Source organism: Meleagris gallopavo, chromosome 22 (assembly GCF_000146605.3).
Source record: "Meleagris gallopavo isolate NT-WF06-2002-E0010 breed Aviagen turkey brand Nicholas breeding stock chromosome 22, Turkey_5.1, whole genome shotgun sequence".
Classification (NCBI taxonomy): Eukaryota; Metazoa; Chordata; class Aves; order Galliformes; family Phasianidae; genus Meleagris; species Meleagris gallopavo.
The window spans coordinates 9,797,201-9,822,745 of NC_015032.2; the positions used below are offsets into that span (position 1 = coordinate 9,797,201).

Genomic DNA, 25,545 nt, shown 5'->3' on the forward strand with positions numbered 1-25,545 from the left:
GGCGCTCGCTGCTGGCCGTGCTCTTCCTTTTCTCGCTCTCCTCCTCCTTCCTCTACTTCGTCTATGTGGCGCCGGGCATCGGTAAGTGGTGGAGCCGAGGTAGCTTCTCCGTTCGAAGTGCTGAGTAATGCGGAACGGCTGCTGCAACATTCCTCGAGGCCCGGAGCGGGGTGCTGTACTCTTGGTACCCCACTCTGCGCTGCCCTGGCGCCGGGCTACACGCCCCCGCTTGCCGGTGGCGTTGGAAAAAGCCCAGATCGGGGGAGGGGTTCCCCCGGATCGCGTTGGATGCGATCGTGCGTGGGAGCGGGCTCGTTCCTCCGCCGCGGGCGCGCGCGGCCGTTCCCGTGACTCACGGGAGGTGCGGGCCGGGGGCTGGTCGTCCTGGGCTGGCGGACGGAGCCCGATCCGAGCGTGCTGATCTCCTTGGAGCTGGGAAGATAGCCCCAAGCCCACGGGTTGCCTCATAATTGGGAAGAGGCACTGTGTTAGACGTCTGAGTGTTCGCGATCAAAACTCCCTACTCTTTTTTTTTTGTGTGTGTGTGTGTGAAACAGAAAGATGAGAGTTACGTATTTTAGAAGGATGGGTACTCGTCGCTGTATTTTTCTGTATACAGTAATTGAAGGGTGGATGGAACGGCTGCCTACTGAAATGGCCAGCACCGCGCTCCGCTGCCTGCAGGACTGTGCCTGTTCGTGGGGGGCGGGGCTACTGATGCCTGGGAAAGCAACTGTTGTGTTTGCACTGTGTATCGCGTTTCTGAGAGAAGCCAAGGCTCACGGTCAGCGTGGCCTTCAACTCAGCGTTTAGTAACGATTCTTTTGAAAGGGTCTTTATTTTAAAAGAAATAAAACTCCTGCAAATGGAATTTTCTCCTTGAAATGTCATTGATATTGCTCTTGTCATCCTGAGTTTGGACATTATTGGGAGACTCGTGCATGCTTCTCTATGTGGCTTACGTGGTAGTTATTTAGAGAGCATGTCCCACTGGTGTCCCTGGGTTCTGGGAGCCTTTTGCAGGGCAGAGTGGGGTGCTGTTAGTATGTGAAGTATGTGAGCAGGGATGCTAATTCTCAGGATGACCTGACTGGGACCACTGTCCCGGGCCCGAGGCTTGGTGACCCAGGACTTTTGCTATCCTTATGCACTGGCAGCTGTCATGTGGATTGGCCTTAGAGTGGTCAAATGGCTCTCATGCATTTGACTGAGGGTGCTATTGTACAGGTGCTGTCATGTGCCCACCCCAAGTGCTGCTTGGTGCTTCTGTGGCCATGCTGCCAGTGCTAGCTGTATCAGATGCATCCCCTGGTCCTGTGCAGGGCATACAGATGTCTCTCCTGAGAGCTGTGGTGTTACATCGTCTCGTCCACTTTGTACTGTTCTGGTTGAGCAGTGTTCCTGGAGATGCCATTGGATATAAAATTTGGTGTAAAATCAGCTGTATTCTCAGAGCTTTTCTCTGCTTGGATCACAGCTAGCACAGTCACATTCCACCCTGTGCTTTTACCATCTGAGATGCTAAGGGATGAAGTAGAGACATGAAGGTGGTCCATGTGGATGTTAGTGCTGTTCTGACTCATCTATCTCCCTGTCAGGTGACAGAAAATCTGGTTCCTGTTTGTTCCTCTCCCCGCACCCCCCTCCAACTTTCAGCCAAAAACAGTCTGTCATGAGAGCTCAGACCAGTGTTCTTGGGGCAGTTGTGCTCATCATCCTGCTTCTTTTGCAGGCAGCTTGATTTTTAGGCCAGTATGGTAAAGAGAACTTGAAAGAGAAGCTATTTGTCCTCATAAGACATGAGCAGTGCTGCAGACCTCAATAAATTAAGCAAATGATATGTGAGGGGGAAGTGCCAGACATGGTATGAGGCTTTAGCCCTGGGACGGCTGTCTGCAGAGAGCCCAGTGCAGGCTGAGAAGTGATTAATCCCACTTCTTGGTCATACCTTAGTTTAAAAAAATAAAAAGCCCAAATAAATGGGACATGAAGCTGAGGAAACTCTGTATGACTTTGAACCAGCCTTAAGGGTCTTTAATCTGTTCTAAGATTAAAGCTGATGAAAAAAGTGCTACTACAGCAACCCTTGGCTTGTGGAAGAGCAGGAGGACCTGAGGGGCTTTCAGCTGAGGGCAATCTGTCCTAGGCCCAGGTGGGGACTAACGGCTGTGATGGATGGATGTGCAGGTATCTCTGTGTGAGGACACAGTCACCTTGGCAGAGAGCAGAGGTGTCCATAACATCTGGTACAGGCTCTGGATGGGGATGATTTGGGAGAAATTGCTATGGAGTTGCTGAGGCTTGTGTTGGAGCACTTGTGTCACAGTGCCAGGAGAAAACTGGGTGCTGGGCACTTCTGGGCGCTATCTCAGCATATTGATGAGGAGCTTGATGGAGGGAGATGCTTGATGGCTGGAGAAGCAGTAAAATGGCTCTTGGTGCTCTGTAGGTAAAGCCTGGCTCAGATGCCACTTCCCCATCAGCATTACCTGGTGCTGTCCTGTGCCCCAGGCTGAGTGGCAGTGGCCTACTCTTGACTGCTTGAGTTTTTGCTGTGCATGATGGAAACATGAGGAAGAATTTTGTTTGGAATCATTGAGGGCATGAGTGGGAGAGCTCAGCATCTGTGGGCAGGAGCTACACTTGGCACCTACTGGGAGCCTAGAGCTTTTGGGACTGTTTGTGTGTCTCTGGCTAGTTTTGTGCTTGGGGTGTCTCCTCACTTACGTCCCTAAGCAAAGCTTCACCTATGAAGTCGAAATATTTTGTCACCACAGACTTTTACAGAGCAATCCAATGTAAGCATTCAGCATCTCCTTATTCACAGATAACACAAATAAAACAGAACAAAAAATAGAACACAAATAAAATGCTTGAGTGTTTCCTCCTTCAAGCTGCACTGCAAGAACTCGTGTCCTTGGTTCTGGGCCTACAGTGTCCCCTTAGGAAGCCATTGGGCACTGAGTGGCTTGCACAGAGGCAGCCAGGCTCCCTTTTGCCCCACACTGTTCCTTGGTGCCCACAAGCTTTAGTTCCTGGTGCATATGGGGTTATTATGTGGGTCTGTCTCATCATGGCTGTTGCGAGCTCTGAGGCACCAGCTGTTCTGCTCTAGGCTGAGGCCAGGGCCAGGCAGGGCTGTTCCAGATACAGTGGCAGCAGGCTGCTACTGTGCCTCTGACTGGAGCCTGCTCCTCATGCTGCAGCCTGTCTGATGTGGGGGGCTGTAAGCTGCATGGGGCTGGGAGCAGGTTTTGATTTAGTTACAAGCAGTTGCACTGAAATAATCTTTGGAATAAGTAAGGCCTCCCTGAGATCTGACAGGGATCAGCCTGCTCCATAATTCTGCCTGCAGCCCAGAGGTTGGGCTGGAAGGATGCAGGTGCAAGTGGTGGCTGCCACACAGGCGACCTCTAGAAGCTGCTTCTCCTTAATTGAATTTGGGAGGCGTGTGCTCCTGGAATTCATTCAGAGGGCTGCTGGTGCTTCAAAGAGCTGTGGTAAGAATCTCTGGCTGTCACGGCTTTTCACATCACAGTTGACCCATATGAATCTACTAAAAGTATCTTTCCTTGTTGGCCTTGTGCTTGTACAACAGGAACCAGGAAAGCAAGGAAATTCTATATTACTACTTTCAGGTGCAAGACTCTTCCAAGATGCTTGTGCTTCTCTTTCATCTTGATAACTCTCACATCACCAGTAGGAACTTCTTAAACCATGCCCTTAATACCCTTAGCAGGTAATCACCAGATGCCTGGAAAGAGGAAGGTCTGAGGCCTGGTACATGGATGGCTGCTTCTAATTTTTCCTTCTTCAGAAGTTGGGGCCTCTATTTTAATTTATTTATTAAAATCTTTTTGAGCTTTGGTCTGTACAGGTATCTTTCTTGCTCAAATCTGTTGTAGGAAAATAATGCAGAGAATTTAAATTGAGTGAAAGTTTGTTACCTTTGTAGGTAAGCTGTAATTCCCTTGGGCTTTACTTCCTCCAAGCTTATCAGGAATTGCTCCAGACCCGTTGTGCAGGGCACGAGTCAATAGCTTTGGGCCTGGATTAAATCTGCTATGCAAGAGTGGTTTTTATGGTTAGTCACATTGCTTTTAAGTGCTATTCCTTTGCACTGCATTTTGGTGGCCAGCAGCATGATACCATGGAGAGCAAAGGCATAGCATTTCTGTACATCTTGCTTGGTAGAAATAACATTCTCCTATACTCAGTTGCTCCAAGTTGATTATTTCATGCATCATCCTGGCAAACTGTCATACCTAATAGTAGTGCCAGGTCTGAACATAGCTAAATATTTTGCTACTGCTGACTTTTTGGAGCCAGCATGACTCTAGGCTGGCTGCAGGATGCCATGGGTCTGCCATGGACAAGGAGGAGTGGTGGCAGGTGTGTCTCTGGGGCTGGGCAAATGGCTCTGCAGGGACATCTGCAGGGTGACATGAGGATGAAGAGCTGCTTGTTCTGCCTGCTATGCATTTTTCATGGAAATGCTGGCAGAAGAAGCTGTGATCAGGGTCAGCAGCTGCTGGAGGATGGATTTGATTTCTCTCCACTCTTGGGTTTCACTTGGAGCCCTGCAGCAACAGGAAGGGCCATGTGGTTCTAGGCTTGGCATAGCAGTTGAGAACTGGATGAAGGTATGGCCCTGTGGGGGGAAGTGAGGCTTGTGCTGTGGCAGTTCTGGCTACTACTTCCTTAGCTTTCCTTCTGCTGCATGGGGAAAGGCAGTGTGTTGCTGTGAGTGCTGGCCATGCTGCCTCCCTCACCCTGCTCTCCCATCCCTAAGAAATCTGTCTGGCAGAACTTTACAGCCTAAACCAGTTTCTTACGGTGTTACACTATAGCTTTCTGCATGCATTGAACACAACAGCAGCTGCGAGCAGTAAGAAATCCTCCTTGACACTAGAGCTCAGTATCTCTGCATCTCCTGCATTCATTCAGTGAGAGGAAATAGCCCCTGTTTTATTGCTGGCAGTGTCCAGGACAGGGTTTTTCCAAATGCAGGTGCAGCCAGGAGGCTTTGTCGGGGGCTTGCAGGTCATAGCTGGGGAATGGCAAGGTCTTTCTGGAGCAGGTGAGTTACTGGGTTTTCTTCACTATTAAACACCTGAGGCAGTAGTTCATGTTGTCTGTCAGGTGCTTCTGGTTTGAGTTATTTTTCTGGTGGCTTTCTTGGTATTGCAACTGCAGGAAGAACATGAGTAGTTCACATTTCAGTGGTTTGTCTCTGTGAGTGTGTGGGAACTGTTGAGTCCCAGCTTGAACCACTGATTGAGCATCTGGGGAAAAGACCCGGTCAGTCCTGGGAGCACACATAAAGACACTTCAGCTGTGTGAACAGAAAGGGTAGAGCGTGACTGCACCTCTCTTAAACCTCATCTAAGGGCTCACTGCCACTGGGGAAGGATTTCTTTCTGGAGATCCCTTGTTAGCGAAGCTTTCCCCTATGAACCTAGAATCCTTCTGATTCAGGTGAGTAATCTTCTTCCCTTCCTTTATAGCACCTTTTTATCATGCTGTCCTTCTGTCATCACATCTCTATTGTAACGCCCTTCCCATTGTATTGATATGTCCAATTGCTACTTGTGAAAGTCACAAAGCCTTCTAGGTTAATTCCTGTAAATTAATTGCGTCAGAACTTCAGTGATAGGCAGCGGACCAACACTTAGAACAAAAACATCAGTGCTGCCAGCCTGGATTTCCAGGAAACCTGATCTCTGTGGGCTTGGGAAGCCATCTAGTTTCAACAGGCTCCAAGTCATCTCAGGTAGCTTCAGGATGGAGAGGAGAGCTCTGGTCCTGTTGCGTTGTACCTTGAGCTGCTGGCTCAGGTGTGCTCTTTAATTGTATTAATTCTGCCAGCATCCCCCAGGACGTGGTGTTCCCCTGGGGAGTGGAGTTGAGGCTGTGGGGAGTTATGTGTCTCTTGCTTGTCAGTGCTGTCAGTGTTGGTGCATTTTAATATCCACACAGTGATGAGGTCTTTGCATGCACTGAACTCATGGGGGCCTCAAGGGGGACCCCATGGCATCAGCTCTGCAGAACCCTACTGTAGTAGTGCTGAGACTGCAAACTCAGGAGAAAATCTCCACAGGGCAAAGGAAACCTCTTCCTCACCAGCTTTGTTTTTAAAGCAGTATTATTGCAATAGGATGTGTTTACTTTGACAAAAACTGTGCTCGTTTATTTTTGTGAAGTTTATTTCCATGTTAGCTTTTCTTTGTGTTCGGGTTGTTCTGACTGTATTTTTGTCTGGCAGCGCTGCGAGCATCAGCGTGTTAGTGTGGTTAATGTTTGTTTTGAGGCTCTTACCTCTTCTTAAAAATTAAAATCTTGGAGATATGTTTTAACAGAGAATGTTAAATTGTGATTGTGAAATCTAGCACTTTGAAAAATGGCAGAGTGTATGGGAACTCTTGAGTCATGGCCTGAACCACTGATTAATCACCTGAGGGAAGGACTGGGTCAGCTGTGGGAGCCCAGATGAAGGCAATTCACCTGTGTGATCATCAGGCTCCACCCCTCCTAGACCCCATTTAAGGGCTGACTACCTCTGGGGAAGGATCTTTTTTTCTGGAGATCCCTCCTTTTTAGAGTTTTCCACTGTGAGCCTAGATCCTCGGGTATAGTTAAGCATTACTTCCTTGATTGTTTCTTTATCACCACGATAATCTTTCCAATGATGATACCTGTGAAGTACCATCCTAACCGTGCTACTCTTCCAGCTGTACACAGGGGGTTTAGCATTGCTTCAGAGCTGCTGTTATTTTCAGAGGAAAGGTAGATCAGAAATCTGGAGGGTGCTGTAAGTGCCTGACAAGAGAATGTCTCCAGAGCCATCCTATCTGCTGCTTGACTGGGCCCAGGAAGAGTGGGGAATGCACTTGTGGGCTTGGGCACAAGGCAGGAGTGACGGGGAGAGTACAGAGCCCTGTGTTCACTTACAAAAGGAGTTTTCTGGGGCTTTCTGGTGTTGTTTAAACCTATACTGATCAAGTGAGCTGTGGCAGGCTTGTTGTGTTTGTAATGACTGGACACTTTCTATGAAGTCAGAGCCGTAGTAATCTGTTGTGGCACCCCTTGTAAATAGCACTGCAGCTGTATGATAGCCTGGTTTGGGGGGGGTTAGTAGCTGCTTTAACTGTGTTTTGGCTGGAAGCACTTTGCTGAGTGGGGATGCAGCCATTGGTGCTGGTTTGGGACTGAATCCCCCTGCCTGGCAAGGGGAAGACGCTGCTGTCCTGATGCTATGCAATGCCTGCAGAGCTGTATTCTCCTCTCTCTCTGCCTTCTTGATCCGAGATGTAAAGACTGGAGTATTTCTGCATGGAGAGTGTCTCTGCACATTTGATAACAGAAAAAAGCAAACGTGGTGGAAAAATCCTTTGTGCTGCTGTCATGCTGTGGTGTGGGCGTTGTTCTTCTGCCAGGGCTTGTTTACATATCTAGGGAGTTTTATGGCAAACTTACTGATTGGTTTCGCTTGAAAACTATTAGCAAATAAATAGTCAGAAGGATCTCTTCAATCCTGGTGCTGCACTGCCTGCCTCCTTTGCTTTGAGGAGGCTGAAGACTGAGCTGCACCAGAACTTTAAATGCTCTGACATGCTGACTCCTGCTAAAGGACTAGTGGGTTATCATGCAGGCACAGTGTCTGCCCTCAGAATTGTGCAATTCTTGGGTGTAGGGCCTTCTTTCACCAGTGGCTGTGAGTATGCTGCCTCCTGCACAAGGATTTGGAATTAACTTCACGGTTGCTAATGTTTGCAAGGTGCCTCTGGGCTCTTAAACAACGGTGACCAAAAAATCAACAAAGCATACAGAATAAACCAGGAAAACAAATACTGCAGTGCAACAGGTGGGCAGGAATGAACTGATTTTGTTTCCTCACCTGGCTTCTGAAAGCAGGAAAGCATTGCAGTGCTCCTGCACATGGTGCCTGGGATGTCAGTGGGCCACTGGGCTTGAGCTGTGTGGTGTCATGCAAACAGCTGGGCATGTTACACCAGGACCCCTTGTCCTGTGTCACTGCTGCTGACTTGATGTGGGTGGCAGGGCTTGGGGTTTAGTCAGAGCAAGTCAACAACCCAGAAAACAAATGAGAGAAGGTACTGGCTAATGCATGAACCGCAGATAGAAGGGCCATGTGCCAGAGCAAGTAAACCCAAACTGAAGTGTCAGGTCACCTGGGCTATGTCCAAGGTTTGCTGTGTTTGCTCTTCTTCATCTGGGACTGCAGCAACCATCTGGAGGGGATTGTGCACATGAGGTCCCTCTCCCAAACTCCCAGTCTTAAGGAGCTGAGGGAGAATGTTTGGCACCGGCTCCAGCAGCATGTGTAGAGGGAGTGGCATCCAACCTGACCAGAGCCCACTGCTGGGGTGGTGTGAAATGCTCCAACACATTCAGCTCTGTCTCTTATTCTGCAGTCATGTTTTTCTCCTTCAGTGTTTTTCCAACTGGTATCTTGCTGCCAGCATCCATATTAATAATGCATGACTTTTTTTTTAAGGTGCTTCCTTCCCAGCATCCCTTTCAGCTGCTGAGTCAGAGAAGATTGTTATAGCAGCAGCCTCTGAAGCAGTGAAATGCCCCTGCAATGCTCAACTGCATGTCATTTATCATGCAGTTACTCTGCGGGCAGCTCTTTCTTGATTCTGGTTGAGGATACAAATGCCAAAAAGATGACTTCTACTGCACCACATGCTCAAGAACAGATTTTCTCTGCTGAGCCTTCCTGTGTAGCATTTGATTAAAGGAGATCTCACATTTGCTGCTGCTTCTGTTTTAGAAATCCTGTGAAGGCTTTTTTTTTTTTTTTCTACATTGCCTGAGAACATGCTTTAGGACTGTGTCTAAAGCCACTATTCTTTTCCTTTCCTCATAAATTGTTAAGCTTTTTTTTTTTTAATCCTTTGCATTTCTTCAGGATCCATGCCTGAGCTTCTTAAGGTAACAGTGCTGACAGAAGCCCCGTGATGTGTCTGCGTGGGTTAATTTACTATGGCTGTGGGAGCATGCTGCTGCTGCATGCAGCCTGGGAGCCACAGATGCAGCAGGGATCTGACGGACTCAGCAGTGGCTGCTGTTCTGGGGTCAGCCCTGCTGCTGAGTGTCCTGTATCCCTGTCTGGGATAGGTGGTAGCTGTGCTGATTCCCATGTTATTTACTTTCTGTTGGCTCAAATAAAAACATGCTGTGTCCTCAGGAGCAGGTCCCCCCTAGCCCACGCCATGGTGTGTTTTGTTTTCTTCTTCCTCCTGTGGTTGAGGTCAGTGGTATCTCCTGCCAGGGCAATGCTGGGGTTTGGGGCTTTGCTGGTTGTCCTGCAGTCACCTCTCAGGGCTGCTCCCCCTCATTACTGGGGGAGCCTTGCAAAAGGAGCCTATGAATGTCTGTGCCCTGAGTTCATGAGACAGTGCTGGAGCAGCAGAGGTGAACATTATGCCCCATGCTTGGTGCTAGCGGGGCTGTGCTCACAGATGGAATGTCACCTGCAGCTAGTGAGACAAGCCCTGGGTTTCTTGGCTAATGAGATTTGGGTGGATTATGCTATGTTTAATGAAGTGCTAAGCTCATTGCTTATTTGAAATGGATCAAAGCCCTTGAATGTGCTGGTGACCAGCTACTGAGCAAGACCATCATATGTCTATGGCGCTGTTGCTTCTGTTTCAGAAACCCGGTAGCTCAGCAGGCACTGACCAAATGTGAAATCAGACAGGAAAAGTTCCCAGTGATAGGGATGCAGGGGCATGGAGATGACAATTGTTCAGTGTTGTGATGAACTTTAGGGGAGGTGTTTTCCTTTTCTCACTTTCAGTTTGGAACTATTTTCCCATATGTGAAGCTCCATGCTTGCAGACTGCTGGCACGCAGGCTTCTACCTTCTACACGAGCAGCTGATATTTGTTGTGAGCTTGCTGTGTCCTTGTGGCAGATAACATTCTTCAGTGCTTTCACAGGCAGCCCCACCAAAACTAACTACTGTGAATTGGGAACTGAAAGTGTTGGAGTGCCCAAGGGCCTGTACTTGCACCAGGTCCCTGGCAGTAGCACAGTGTCGGATGCAATGCTAGCATCAAGCCTACCATGCAGCATTTATTTCTGTGCAGGCAGGGAAGGATGGAATTTTGACACAAGTGGATAGAGAAGCATGTTTGGTGCCTTTTTTTCCATCCTCTGTTGGATAGACTGTTGTGCACTCAGGGTCTCTCTGGACCAGCAGGGGAAGGGGTTCTGGATACATAACTGTCCCTTTCTTGCAAGGTTATCTTTTTGTTGTTCCAGGAGGTGTCAGTGCTCTTAGCTGCTTTGTACCTGTGTGTGCAATCATTGCTGTAAATGTGTGTGCTGCTTTCACCGTGGGAGAAGGTATCCCAACTGTGTTAAGCAAACTATTTACAATAGACCAGCTATTCAAATAATCTTCCCTCTTATTAAGAAAAATATATATGTATATTCCAGTAACCTCTCTCCATCCTGCTGTTCTGCAGAAGGGAGGCAGCTGCAGGTGCATGGCTCCAGCTCTGTAAATGTGACCATGAGCATGATCTGAGAGGTAGAAAGTAGGCAGCATGGAGGTGAGTTGATGGCTACTATGGAGGAAGGAGATACTGCTTGCTTCTGCTTTGAGGTGAATTGACTTGCACTGTTCTCACATAGCGGATGCCTGTGCTCCTGGTTCTCTTCCAGTGCAAGCACACTGCATATCTTGTATCTGTAATTCCATGCAAGCTACTTCAGGCTACTTCTGGTGTTTCAAGGTACTCAGCAGGCTTGCTAGCTAGCTGGTAAGCCTCTGCTGATCCCTTTTGGACAGCTCTTAGGTTGCTCCCTCACAGCATGGAGCTTGGAAGTGCTGAAGAGGGGAGAGCAGGAGTATGGTGGGGAGGCTGCCTTAGCCTGTGTGTCTTGTTTGTTTTGCAGCCTTGCTTCCTATATTAACTAATAAGTGTTCAGATCCCTGGTAAACAGGTGTGTGCCTTGCAGAAACACCTGCTGCTGTTGTGTGACCTTCTTCAAGTTTCTGTGGGGAAAGAGGGATGATAGTTCTGTGTCACTCCCAGTGCTCACTCTCTGTGGTCATTTGGTCTGTGGAGCTGTACTCTGCAATTTCTTGGCAACTAAAGAGTCACCAGATGATGAGGGGTGGTCACAGTGTAGGACAGGCAGGGTGACTCCTTGGGATTATGGGAAGCTCATCCACAGTGTGTGCCCCAGGCTGAGCTTGTGTCAGTTCTTTTTCCTGTTGGTATAGAAGAGGAAAACCTGTTGGGATGGGATTGTGGCAGCTGTAATCTCCCTGTCCCTCACAGGCTGAGATTTTGCCTGTAGGTGATGTTCCCATTGCCCCTTGCTTGATTCTGAACCAGGCCCCCTTTATCCCTTATTATCCCCTATATTCCTTATTTGTTATCCTCACTCACTGAACAGCTGTAGGTCACTGCTTGAACTGATGGCTGAGCATCTGGTGAAGGGGTGTTTCTGGCCCAGGGAGCACAAGCAAATTGCTTATGCCTGTGCTCCCCATGGGCCCAGAAGGGGTGGAGCTACCCTGGGCTTGTATAAGGCCTAGCCACTGAAGAGGGGACATCTCTTTGACCTAGGCTACTTTTTGTGAGGGAGTGCTTCATAGCCAGAGATCTCCTTCACCAGTTGGATGAGTTAAGTTCTTTAGTCTGTATATGACTGTTGGTCTAACTGCAAATACTTTACCTGGTATGTCCAGAAAAACTGTGAAGAAGCAATTTTGCTGCTTCATAAGCAGAACAACAGCATAGTTGCTGCTTAACTGAGATTAAAATGTAACTTCGTTACAGAGCATTGCTCCCAACACTGAAGGGTAGTATAAACTTGGTTTATGATACTGGGGCACTTAATTCATATTGCTGCTGGGCTAAGGTTTTGGAGTTTCTCAGGATGCTGTCGGAGCAGCACTGCTGCTGGCAAGTGTGATGTTCCTGGGTGTTAGGGCACTACAGAGGGCAGTACAGGAGTGGGTGACAAATGCTGATCTTTATTAGGAGTATATGACAAGGCTCACCAAACTGACTCCTATGTTCTGCACCCTGCTGGTAGCCAGGAAAGCATCACACAGGCCACGCATATGATGGGATGGCTCTGGTGAGCTTTCAGTAAGTTAATGGATAGCAGGATGAAATACTTTTAATGAGGTCATTCTCTTGGAAAGAAACAATATCAAACATCTTTGGTATTCCAAGGCTACCTCATTCTTGATAAGCTAACAAATGCTTTAGGTTATCAGTGTCCTTAGAAAATGAGGGCCAGCTGTACAGGCTGTCCCACAGTCAACAAGGAGTGGATCCCATGGAGTGTGTGCGCAGAGAGCAGGCACTGAACAGTGGCCTGAGGCTCTACCGATAAAGCTGCCCTCTTAATGCCTAGATTAAGAACCTAGGGAGTGTTAGAATAATCTGGCTTCCCCATGCTTCACAATTTTTAAAATTTTTCCTTACCGCTTCATGATGCAAACTCCTAACATTGGGTCAAACACCACTGCAGTTTCTGATCTTCCGCCTTGCCTGGTGCATGTGAGGGCTGATAACCAGTCAGGTTGCGAACACTGCTCTGTAATTACCGGATAGGTACTGCTGCCCTGCTAATTCTTAAGCCATTTAACTTATCAAGTAACTGTGCTATTTATAGGCAAAGGGATAAGTTGCAGTGTTGGTGTTTTGTATAATTTAATATTACCTAATCAGAGCCTCTTATTTAATTGTCCTGGCACTGTATTCTTGGGAATACAGTGCTGCTGCACAGGAAGGCTAATGGAGCCTTAGGTCTCCTGGTGTGTTATCTATGGGATGCTGTGCTGCCCATCTTCCTCATTAATGTGTTTACAGCTTCTGTCTATCATAACTATCTTTTCCTTGGAGGCTGAGTCTAAGGTGAGTGTGGTTTGAAAACTACTTTATGTTGCTGATGAGGCTGTGTTGGGATTTGCTGGAGGAGCTTTGTGACAGTGCCCTGGGGCCTTCCAGATCTTCCTTCACATCTCCAGTGTCTGATGCTGTATGAATCCACTGCTTTATGTGCTCTCTTCGTGCCAAATGAGCTGTGTGTGTGGTTAGGATTTATTGCTTTGTTGTTCCAGCACCTGCTCCAAGGGCAGAGCCCAGGCTGACCATATGTTTTGTTACATCCGGAGGGAAAGGAACCCCTGAGCAACTCTTCGATGCTGACAGTGTGACAGAAAAACTGTAAATCTCCTTACAGAGACAGATGCACTGCTTCTTCCTCAAAGCCTGGGTGCTCATACCACTACGGAGGCACGGTGCTGGCATCCATCTGGTCCCTATTCCTGGGACCTTGCTGTCCTTGAGCTGGGGACAGTCTGGTCCTTTGGAGTCAGGAACAGGATGCATTAGGTTTGAGCCCCTCTTGTGTTGGCAGCTGGCTTGGGTCATGCTCAGCACTCTCCCAAACAAACTGCTGTGCTAGAAATTGCTCTACTGTCATTTCTTGTATGTGTTATCACAGTTAAATTAATTTTCCACGAGGGAACCAGCTGTTTCTTAATTAGAAGTGCTCTGAAAATATTAGCTAATAAATGAGTGTTTATTTCTGTAATTGGACTTCTGATCCGTGTTGCTGCCTCAGTGTTGTTAAGTACCTGTTTTCTCCCCCACCTCTTCTGTATGCTTGCTGAGGTGTGGGTTGGAGGGTGCAGGTCTCTGGGTGCTGCTGTGACCCTGGTGCTGCATTCTCATGTGTCATCCCAGCAAGATTGGCTTGTCCCTTAAATTAATGGGAATAATGTTACCTCAATCACTTGGGCAAACAGATTTTTGAATTTTGCTTGTTTTCTATTTGGTAATGAGGATCTTCTGGAAGTGCATTGAGGGGAAAACAAACCCAAAAAAGTTCCTGATGGTGGTTGAGATCCCCTCCTGTCCTTGTGCAACTGTTCGTGATGTAGCCTGGCTGCGAACACGCTGTGGATGTACTCTGAAGTGCTGTGTGCTCAAATTGAATACAGAGAATGCTAGTATAATTTCCCACGTGATCTTATGTGATTATGTTAGCCATATCTCACATTGCAGAGAACTGTTTTCTGGCTGAAACCTGGCTCAGCCATGCACATTGCTCCCAGAGCAGGGGCTGTGGTCACAGCCAACGATGACAATGATGCTGATGGCACTGTGACTCTGGCCTTGGAGGCAGCTGAATTGTGTGTTACGCAGTTATAGCCTGTTCCCACTACAATCAAAAGCCAAGGGAAGTGTGGGCCTGCGTGGGTTTGAGTACAGCCCTGGCAGCTGCACCGAGCTGATTTGGGCACTGTGCGGGTAATAAAGAGCGAAATGTTATAAATAATGCATTTTAAATGTGATTTCCTGGGACATAGGAATGAGCATGTATAATGGCACCGGGTCATAGTAAGGGATCCACGGCATCATCTGGGGAAGTGAGGTCCTGGGGGGGTCTTTGTTTGGTGCATGGCTCCTGGCCCTCTTAGCAAAGCAGTTAACATGGGAGGAGGCAGTGCTGCCTGGAACAAAGACAGGCTTGTTTTCACTTGAGTTCCCCTGGGGGTGGTAATGGCTGTGACAGTCTGTTAAGGATTCCCACTGCGATTTCATGAAAGTCAAAATGAGCAAGTCATGTCATATGGCTCCTGTGAGGCCATGCTTCATCTCTCCTGTTAGGGAATGGGGAAAACAAACACTACATTCAGCACCAGACAAACCTCCCTGTTCCTTAAATTAGATGGGGACTGGATGCTGATTTGTGTCTCTCTCATTCTTTTATGCTTCACCTAATCCTATGTCATTTTATGCAGTGAATAGAAGGCATAGTGGAGTAGAAAGCTAAATGACTTGTTCAGCATCAGCAAGGTGTTCCTTGCACTGACTCTGGCCCTGTGTGAGCTGGGAAGTACAAACCTGGTGGGGCCCTGCTGCTGTTATCGCAGCCAGGTGCTGGTACAGATCTCCAGCAGCTCCAACTACCCTCTGGCTGCCTGAGCAAACAAGGAGAGGTCATACCCTGTCTTGTGATTTTTTCTTTGGAGGTTTGGAAAGAGAAATGGCAAGCCTTGAATCCTTGCTGTGATGGCTAAGCTGGAGCTGTGCCTTGCTGGTCCTTGTGCTGCTCCTCAACTGGAGGTTCAGCTCCTGCTCACTGCTGTGCTGGTGTCACCTCAGCGTGTGTGGTCTAGAGGTGTGCCAGCAGCAGAGAACTTCAGGGCAGTAGGAAAGCATTTAAAAGTTTTGTGTTTCTCTTGCCTGCAACAGGTGATGCTCATGGAAATATATTTGTTTTTCTTGCAGTGAACACCTACCTCTTCATGATGCAAGCCCAAGGTATCATGATTCGTGAAAACATGAGAACAATAGGAGCTCAGGTGTACGAGCAGGTGGTCCGCAGTGCCTATGCCAAGAGGAACAGCAGTGTGAATGACTCCGGTATTTCTTTAACAATTATTGTTAAACTTCCATTTCCATTGGAAATAAGGTTGAACTCAACTTCTCTTCCTTGAAGGAATTTATATTGATAAATGCAGGGTGGGAGTTTTGACTGTTTTATATATGTATTTATATATGTGTGTGTGTATTTTAGTTCAAATGTTTCACTTAAATAAAGGGTAGAAGTTTTGATAGGTCTCAAATGAGTGGATATTGAACTGAAAGCCTCTTTGCTTTCCAGGCATATCAGCATGTTAGATTCAATCACTCTGAGAATAAACACTTAAACTCAGCCCCTTTAGCAGGGGGGTTGGGACTAGGTGATCTTAAAGGTCCCTTCCAACCCAAACCATTCTATGATTTTATGATCAGGTTTCAGATTTAAAAACAAAACAAAAAACAAACAACTTTTGGGCTCACATAGGCTCACAGTGCCCTGGCATCACACATGGAGGAGCCTGTGCTCATCAGCTTCATTCCTCCAATACAGGGTGAACTGCAGTGACTTAGCTGGAGACCCTGCCACCAGCCCTTGATCAGGCTGTGGATAGAGCACTGGGATCCAAGAGGCAGCATTGGATCCCAGGCCATTCCCACCCCTAACATACAGTTAATGAAAGGCTTCCAAGTGTTGCTATAAATACAGTGCAGCAACAGAAGTGTACTGTTTGTATACGACATGGTATGAGGCATTGCTCCAGAACTGGGGCTAGCAGGTGTGACACTGAGGATGCGTTCCTGGCACCCACATGTCACCCACAGTCATGTTGCTGCTGGCTGCATGTGCTGAGCTGCAGCATGAGTCTGCAATGTGTCACTAGAGCTATGGGAGCTTTAGAGGTCAAGATGGCTTCCTGGTTTGTGTTTCTTATTATTATTGATAAAATGCTGTGTCCCTCCTGCTCAGTTTAGGGCTGGAAATGTCAACTGAAGAAGATGCCTGTTGAGGAAGAAGCTTGTTGTGAACTAGAGAGGAGACTGGGTGCTTTGGTGGGCTGTCATGGGTTCCGAGCCTCTGAAGTTGACCATCAACTCTGTGAAGTGGGCAGTGAAATGCTGCTGCCGAAAGAACTAGCTGTGCCCAGACATCAGCTGTGCAGATGTGGATGGACAACCTGCCTGCTCTGCTATACGCCAGCCTTGGGTGACTCTCCCCTGGCTGTGAGGTTAGAGCAGGTGGTGGTGGCAGCATCTGTCAGGCATGTGGCCCTGTGACAACAACTACGGTACTAACACTGGGTCAGCATCTTCCTCTCTGAGTGTTTTCAGAGCCCTCAGCATGATCTCTATGGACATGCTACATATCTGGTGATATAAATCTTCCTGTTGTGTGAGAGCTGAGGGACCCAAACCATGCGTGCAGGCCACCTGGGAAATAAGCCATCAGGAGGCAGCAGAGGCTTCAGGGCATGAGGAGACTGGCTCCTTCCTGGTTGCCCCAGCAGCCAGTGAGCAGGAAGCTACTAATATTCTTTGAGCATCCCCAGTGAGGCGATGAAAGACAGCATCTCTGTACAGAGCTGGCTTGTGGAAGTGTGTGCCCTCCAGCCCCTGCAGCTTTAATTTCTAGGCAGGTGGCTTAAATGTGGTGTTTGGTCCTGAATGGCAAGGTGACAGAGCACAGAGTGGTCAGCTGCAAGCACAAAGTCCTTCTGCCTTGCCTGCTATATTCATGCTTTGCTGTATTTTTTGCCCCATTATTAAAATGAGGAAGTAATTTATGACTTCTTAAGCATTTTATAGTAGATGCATTAATAAATTTCCTGTGAGAGTGAGCCAGGAGGATCTTGTCTGTGTTTCAGCAACAAAAGGAGGCAGCACTCCATGCAAGGAAGGAGAGCTGAGTTTCAACTCTGTCAGTGAAATCAAGCATTGAGAGCATGTTCTAGTGGTATGAGCTTAATGGGAATCTGTTTATTAAAATCTAGAGCAGTATCACTAACATGTAGGGAGGAGAGGGCAGGAATTGGAGGTGATGAACTCCATTGTCCCAGTGGGCTTGGAATATGGGGCTGCCTGGGATGAGGTAGTTGCTGCAGGGACAAAGCCCTTGGAGAGGGCTGAGCCAGTGGAGAGGCAGCATCCTCACATGGCAGCTGATGCATTACTACAGAAAGGGAACTTCTCTTGTGCTGGAAACATAAGTTGTGGTGGGCTGGAGCTGCATATGCAAAGCTGATGACTGGGTAGATGTAGAAAGCAGAATTTCATAGCTATGCAAAGATGTAAAGCAGCTGGAGGTGCCAGCAGTTCAGGGGCTTTCACCAGAAGGTGAAAGGAAGTGGAGGAAGTGCTTGAGAAATGGGCTGTGGCCTGCTGGGGTGTAGAAGCCCAGCATGAACCCTGTGATCTGCATCTGGCTCCATGCTGGCCCTGTACTCCTGAGCTCTGCAAGATGCAATAGCTCCTCCTTTACTGCACCCCTTTGCCTTGACCTGTCTGTGATGCCTGAAAGCAACTGTCTAACCAAGAAGCTGACAGTTTCTCTCGCGTGGCTTCACCCAAGGCACTGGGGCTGCACCTGTGGTACTGGGTCATTGTGCCAAACCAGGGGCTTGTGCCTCATGAGGATGCCCCTGTGACACTAGGAATGTGCGCAGGTGTTGGGGTTTGACTTATGGTGGACAGGCAAATTGGTGTAGACTTTCTTTTCCTTTTTTCCCTGCTTCCCCAGATTATCCTCTTGACTTGAATCACAATGAAACCTTTCTGCAAGCTACAACTTTTCTTCCTGAAGATTTTACGTACTTCCCCAACCACACCTGTCCTGAGAGGCTCCCTTCTATGAGTGAGTACTCTGTGTGCCCAGCAGCTCCGTGCCCCTTACCTATTGTGGCGCAGCACACTAGCACTCTGCAGCACCCTGGTTCAACTCTGTCCCACCTCTCCCACAGTGCTCCAGGGATGAATGACAGCGCTGCTCTGAACTGTCCCTTCCTGCGAAGTCTTTTTTTACCCAATTGCACATATTAATTCCTGCTACACTGGAGGCGTGCCTCCCTCCTGAAGCTTGCCTATTGCTTGGTAAACATGAACAAAAGGGGAATTGTGTGCTGCTATGTGGTTAGGAAGCTGGGCAGCCCTTTTCCAGTTCCCTAACTCCAAACTGGGCACAGGCTGCAAGGTGCAGCCAGGAGCAATGCTCCTGCACAGGTAATATTAATTGGAAAATTAATTGGAAAATTAACATTTGCAAGGTAGATGTTTCTGAAAAGGGGAAAATGGCTCCTTAGTTGTCCCCAGTGTCTTGGGACAGAAGAAGCCACCTGTGCTTGGTGCTGAGGATATGGCAGGGCCAGGCAGGCACCGCATGGCTCCTGACCCCCCTCCTCCTGCCACCTCCCCAGAGGGCCCCATTGATGTAAATATGAGCGAGATTACGATGGAGGACATCCACCAGTTCTTCTCCAAAGACCCTTCCATCAAGCTGGGAGGCCACTGGAAGCCGAGCGACTGCCTGCCTCGCTGGAAGGTGAATGGGCACTGAGGAGCACCTCAGGGCAACGGGGTACTGGGAATGCTAGAATTTACATATCTGATGTGCTGCAGAGTGGTGGGTGCGAGGATTCTTGGGAGGTGGAACTACAGCAGCTGCGGAAGAAATGCTGCTGATGATGGCTGTGTTAATGACACATGAGTCAGCTTTGGATTTCTGCAAGGGCGGTAAAGAGGCTGCAAGGAACTTGCCCATCTTGTTCCTGTCCTGTATGGGAAGGAGTTTCCCTGGGGAGGAGTGGTGACAGGGAATCCACCCAGAGGGGGTGGCACAGCGCAGTGTAGCTGCCCTGCTGCTGCATCTGTGCTGCTTGGTAGGGGCACAGGGATGGGGGCTGCAGGCTTTGCAGGATCGGCAAGAATTCCCCCAAGAAGTGAATACCAGAGCCCTGACATGGGGGTGGGAAGGCATTCAGGCTACCCAGCCCTACATGAGAGTCAACTCATTCATACAGGGAAGAACAATGCTGATGCTGTGCCAGCAGGCATCTCCTTGGTTTGGGGTCTGCAGGGAGCTGCTCTTGGGTTGCAGCATGAGCTTTTTTCTTCCTCAGGTGGCGATCCTGATCCCATTCCGCAATCGCTATGAGCATCTTCCAGTCCTTTTCAGGCACCTTATTCCAATGCTGCAGCGTCAGCGTTTACAGTTTGCATTTTATGTCGTGGAACAAGTAAGTGGTCATGATGGGCAGCACTGGTGAGTATGCTCTGGTGTCAGTGCAGCAGCAGCTTGCCAGCACAGCTCTGTTTTGTGTCCTGAGGGAGCTCCCTGCTAGATCTGAACTTCTGAATCTCTGGTGTTAATGTTGCAGTGTTTAAATTGTCCCATCTTAAAATTGGCAAAGATGTTGCCCCAAAATGACTGCTTTTAATCTAAAAAATAAAGTAGACATTCAAATTTCTTGAAAATACTACACTGGAGGAGATTGTTATTATTATTTTTTTTTTTTAAGACATCTTTGAAGCAGGTATTTTCAGTTTCCACATTACCTTTGTGAGTCTGTGGCATCTTCTGGGCCTCAGGGATGTGCTCAGCTCTGGTCCATGTGATCTTTGGGAGGTTTTCACCAATTTGGAACATCAGGCTGTAATTTGATGTGTGTATGAACCTGTCGCTTGAGCTACATGGCTTCATCCACCCTGTAGACATGCCTTCTTGTTTAGTTGTCTTTGCTCTTCTGGGTAGTAGCCAGTGAAGATTGTTCAAAAAAAATTTTTTTTCAAGTATCTGACTAATAATTCTCACATCTTTATTTTTGCTGTTGTACACTCCTGGTATGTAAGCTTTGGTTAATCCCACTAATCTATCTGTTCCAAGATATCACTTCTTTCTGAGCAGTGGACTGGGGAGTGGACTGCTCTTCAGCTCCCTCAGTCTGTGTGGGAATGCCCTTGCATGGCCTGGGACTCCCTTTGAAAGTGCCTCTGCTCTGTTCTCCTTTAGGCTGGTACTCAGCCCTTCAACCGTGCCATGCTCTTCAATGTTGGCTTTCGGGAAGCGATGAAGGACTTGGACTGGGACTGTCTCATTTTCCATGATGTGGACCACATACCTGAAAATGACCGCAACTATTACGGATGTGGACAGATGCCGAGACACTTTGCAGCCAAACTGGACAAGTACATGTACCTGTAAGCACTGTTCTTCCTCTGCACTGCAGTAATAGATAAGGAGCAGTGTTAGATTTTCTTATCAAAGGCAGGAGTGTAAAGTAAAATATTAAAAGGAGAATGGGGGAGAGTATTCTCATAGCTCTGGCAGTGGCTATGTGGTGGCTGATGCCTTGCTCCTGACCTCTCTCTCCTGCTTAGGCTTCCCTATAATGAGTTCTTCGGTGGGGTGAGCGGCCTGACTGTTGAGCAGTTCTGGAAGATCAATGGTTTCCCCAATGCCTTCTGGGGCTGGGGTGGTGAGGATGACGACTTATGGAACAGGTATGTTTCTGTCTGTGTCCTGCAACCCTGTAATGGGGTAGCACCAGAGCTTCGTGCAACACGCTGCTGCCGCCAGCTCTGTGGAGCAGAGAAATTCAAATTTCTGAACATGGTGCTAGGAGCAGCCTCAGACTTATAGCATTGTTGTATCCTTGCTGTGCTGTGCTCAGCTGGGCTGGGCAGAGCCAGCCTGGCTGAAGGTGACATAGGTCCAGGTGGGTGACACTGCAGGCTACAGATAGAAAACAAACTGAGGAAGACTGGCTGTGAAATAATGAGCTTTGTGTGCAGTTTTCCATGGTGGCGATGTCAAACAATCCCCATCTGATTTGTGGGTACCTTGAGGTGCTGAGATTGGCACAGTGTGGGCAGAGTTTGGGGGTTTGCACAGCTTATCTGCCTGGTGGAAATACAAAGCTGCTATGGAAGCCACGAGTGCACTGATTGTGCATGCTGGCAGTGTTCACAGCACAGCATGTGCAACAGTAGACTTTTTTCTTCCCCTTTCCAATACAGAGTGCAGTATGCAGGCTATTCAGTGACTCGACCAGAAGGAGACACAGGGAGATACAAATCAATTCCCCACCATCATCGAGGAGAAGTGCAGTTCCTAGGAAGGCAAGTGATTTTTATTATTACTTTTAAGAAATCTGAGACCTTAACAAAATTTCAAGTATGTACAGGGCTCACTGCAGCTATTAAAGGGCAATAACAATTGTAAGCTGTGAAGAAGACGAGAGACAAACTGCTGCTGCTGGGACTGCGCTGGCACATTAATGTGAAGGCAAGGGGATCCTAGTGTGCTTGCAGCTCCTCTGAAGACTGCCCTTCCTGCTTTCTGCCATAGTGTTGCCCACCTAAGCAGGGTGACCTTACCACTTTCCCATGGAAACATTTGTTACGCTGACATTTCCTGATGCTGTCAGGTTTTTGAAGCTAGCTTACGTTCATCCTCCTTTGCTGTGACCCAGAGCCTCCCTCTTCCTCCTGGCCTATCTGTTTCTTAGTGCTTTTCCTGCTCCAACTCCCCTTGGCTTCCCCTTGCCCTGAGAGCAGCTAGGTGTCAACATGGCTGTGCTGCAGGGTGGAGGTTGGGTCCTATCCTGCCACCAGACTGCTGCTGTTATTATTATTTTTTTTTTATCATGCTACCTCTAAATTTGATTGAGGCTGCTCTTATGCAGCTACAGTTTTCTTCCCCAAAATACAATTCATCTCCTTTCTCATCACTCAGACTAACACCCTTACTTCTGCTTTTGTGCATGATTCAGCTTCCTAAAAATGGTGAGGACTTCCTCACCATCACTGCTTTTCTCTGGGATGCTTTGGCCGGCCCTGAGCCAGGAGCTTTCCCTGAGCCCAGGCAGGCTTTGGGCAAGAACTGGAGAGCAAACAGCATCTTTATTAAACTGTAGAATTTTGTGTACTTTGGTGGTGCTGGGGATGCCTGCATGCCAGAAATCTACAGAAGGTGATGTGGAGGTGTTCCATGGGCCTCTGCTTCTCTCTGAACAGGTACGCCTTGCTGAGAAAGTCAAAAGAAAGGCAAGCCCTGGATGGCCTCAATAATTTGAACTACTTTCCTAATGTCACATATGACGCCTTGTATAAGAACATCACTGTCAACCTGACACCAGAGCTGGCTCTGGTAACTGAATATTAAGTGGAGAAAATAATTTTGTTCTGCTCTTCACCAAGAGAACATCACACCTGATTTTCTTTTCCAAGGGTTGTCGAGGACAAGATACGTTGTCTAATGAAGGATCACAGTATTTTGGAGTATAAGGCTGAAAGTGCACGCACAAATTGTCTCAACTGACCTAGCCCTACCCAGTCCTCATGCAGTGAGTTCCACAGGCTTTTTTGTTCCCTGCCATTTGCTTTCTGGTTTTCAGGACAGCTGTTGGAGCTGCTGCTCTCATCTCCACATTCCTCCAGCAATCCTCAGCTCTGGGCTCAATTAGGGCACGTTCTTTCCTCTGGCAAGTGTTGGGAGCAATGCAATTGGAACTGCCCTGGTGGAAGACCAGACAGCTTCTGGTACCATTCTTCTACATTTGTGCTGGCTTTTTTTTTGTTGTTGTTTTTTGTTTTTTTTTTTTTAAATGACCTGCTAAAAGTATATACATCAGAATCGCTTCTTAAAGAAGTGTAAATGTAAATATGCTGTGTTTAAATTGCCCATTTTTATTATCTTCTAAGGTTTGAATCCAAGCTAGAGGTTTACATAAGGTCACTCACTCATCTTAGTCCTGAGTTCTGTAAGCACTTGTGTGTGCATCACTGTATTTGTGCAAGTTGTTCCCTGTTCCACCAGCGAGAATGCTTGTATGATTTAATCTATGCATATGCATTAATCATGTAGGTAGCTCCTTCCGAGAAGAGAGAATAATATTTCTATCATGTTTGTGATGTACTGTGCAGATCAGTGTGAAGCTGTATGGGATGGGATCCACCACCTGTTCTGCACAACCCAATGGCAGACATGGCTCTGCAGCTCCTGGGAGCTCACCAAGTCCCTGCCATCCTCATGTTGAGCAGAAGGGATTAGAGGGTTGTTCTGTGGAAGAGAATTAGGTAAGCAGTGAGTGAATCCAGTGATGTGGTTGCCACTATTGGCTACTTGAAAGCACTGGCAGGAGTGCAGCTGGTGGACAGGCTGTCTGCAGACACCAGTACGGGATAGATGAAGGACATGTGAGTTCAGCTTATGCAAGCTTGAGGACTAGGAACCTGACAGCTTGGTCTGGTGCCCCATCCAGCCTCTGGAATCCTGTGCCCCCATCCTTGCTCTGCAGCAGGCTGGGCTGTGACTGTCTCACCCCCTCTTGCCCTGAGTCAGTCTGTAGGTTACACAGCATGTATACAGTCATTTTTACTGGACTTCCCCAACTTAAAGGTAAATATATTGGGGGTTGTGTTTTAAATTATATTTATACAAAGCACTTGTGAGTATTTAATCTCAGAAGTACTTTAACTTTCTTCTTACTGCATTCTTTACCTTAGGCTTCCTTCCTGTTCATAGTTTACATTCTTTTCTTGGACGTGTGATCCCCATACGCATCTGCTGTGGGAGTGACTGCCCAGAGCATTCCTAACCTGTATCTGGAAAATGAGGGTTAGAAAACAGAGTTCTGGTGGTGCAGATCTAACTGGCCAGCATGAGAGGACAGCGAGCCTGCCCTTGAAAAGTGCCGATAGTTTGGAACCTTAGGTTTAAAGCCTTTGAATTTACATGTGCTTTCAAGTCACTTCCCGAGGGGATTCAGCATGGTTATTTATAGGCAGAGGTGAGGATTTGCTTTTTATGACACATATAGCAATAAAGACTTCCATTTCTGAATCTTGATCTCTAATTCACGTGATCCTTTTCAGATGATAAACCTGTGTTGCCCTGACCCTCTTTTCTTTAATCTTGAGACATTGCTAGAAATTTCTTTGTTTAATGGTGCTTCAAACAAGGAATGTATTTCAACTTGTCTACGTTCACTACTGCAGGAAATCATGCATGTGTGTGTGAGTAGGTGTTTAACTACCTTTGTTTGAATCCTCAGCCTTTGAAGTGTACCTGACCTCCATTGCACCTTATATTGAACCAAGTGAGATGTTACCTCTGCTCAGAAATGCACTGTACAGTTGGCATAAGAATCCGTTTCGCCTTAGCAACATCCCTGTTCATAGTTTTTGTTCTAATTGCATTGAATTTTTCCCTTATTTTAAAATGTGGAATACCTTAAAATGTGCACTGTTAATCTTATTGGATATGTCAGATACTTTATAGTAAGTGTAACTGTTAAAAACATACTGTCAAGCGCATGTGCTGTTATGTAGAAATTCTCGTATCAAAGAGAACTTGTACATATTATGGCAGCTGAAATCCAATGAAACTACTTGTTCATCCTTTCCATGTTACCACAGTATCACAGTCCCATGGAGGGCAGGCCATGTTCAATGCTGACTTCATTTTTAATAAGCCATAGGAGTTTAATTTGCAGAAGTATTTATTTTTGGTTTGCTATTTGTAAAGCCCTACTTGTCTAGGGAAGGTACTGTCTGAGCAACACCCACAAGCTGAAGTCACTCACCAGCAGAGGTGGCTTCAGACTATAGCGTGTCTTTCCTGTCATTGCTCTAGAGCTTATTGAGCTTACTGTTATGTTTTTAAGAGGTGCCGGGGGACATTTTTTGCACTGAAGACTAAGTGTTTTAAAATACACACAGACACACACACACACACACACACACACACACACACACACACACAATTCTCAGCAAAGCAATCCTTTATGTTATTACATTTATTTACCCATGTCTTTGTACATTTTTGTATTTGTTAATTTATGAATGATCTTTTTTTTTCTTTTTTTTTTCTTTTCAGTAAAAAAATACATATTCAAGAACAACGCTGGCAGTGGCTTCTTCTGAGTTTTGGTATTGGGCTGAGCGCAGTGAGTGGTGCAGGGGGAGGGCAGAGGTTCCAGGGGTGGTCTTCTGCAGCATGCAGGGTTGTTCCCAGCTGCTGAGGTCTGGATTGGAGTGGAGGCAGCTGCTACCCTGTTCTCTTAGCATTGGAGCTGACAGAGACATTGCATTTACGATCAGGCAATGAGCTTCCTTATAAGCTTTAAATTATCTTCTTCCTGCTCTGCTAGAAAAAATTTGTTTGTTCCAAGCCTTGCCT

The 25,545-nt window shown here is 47.4% G+C and overlaps 1 protein-coding gene across 1 annotated transcript; it reads left to right on the forward strand.

Moving 5' to 3' along the window:
- Window positions 1-2: 2 nt before the first annotated feature.
- On the forward strand, window positions 3-23,627 carry B4GALT5 (beta-1,4-galactosyltransferase 5; the record flags this gene model as incomplete). Its single annotated transcript, XM_010722635.3, has 9 exons — window positions 3-81; window positions 15,300-15,434; window positions 18,109-18,222; window positions 18,782-18,906; window positions 19,484-19,600; window positions 20,374-20,561; window positions 20,742-20,864; window positions 21,381-21,482; window positions 22,380-23,627. Coding segments are annotated over 9 exons (1,131 nt in total), but the record flags the coding sequence as incomplete, so codon positions are not given.
- Between the last annotated feature and the right edge of the window lie 1,918 nt (window positions 23,628-25,545).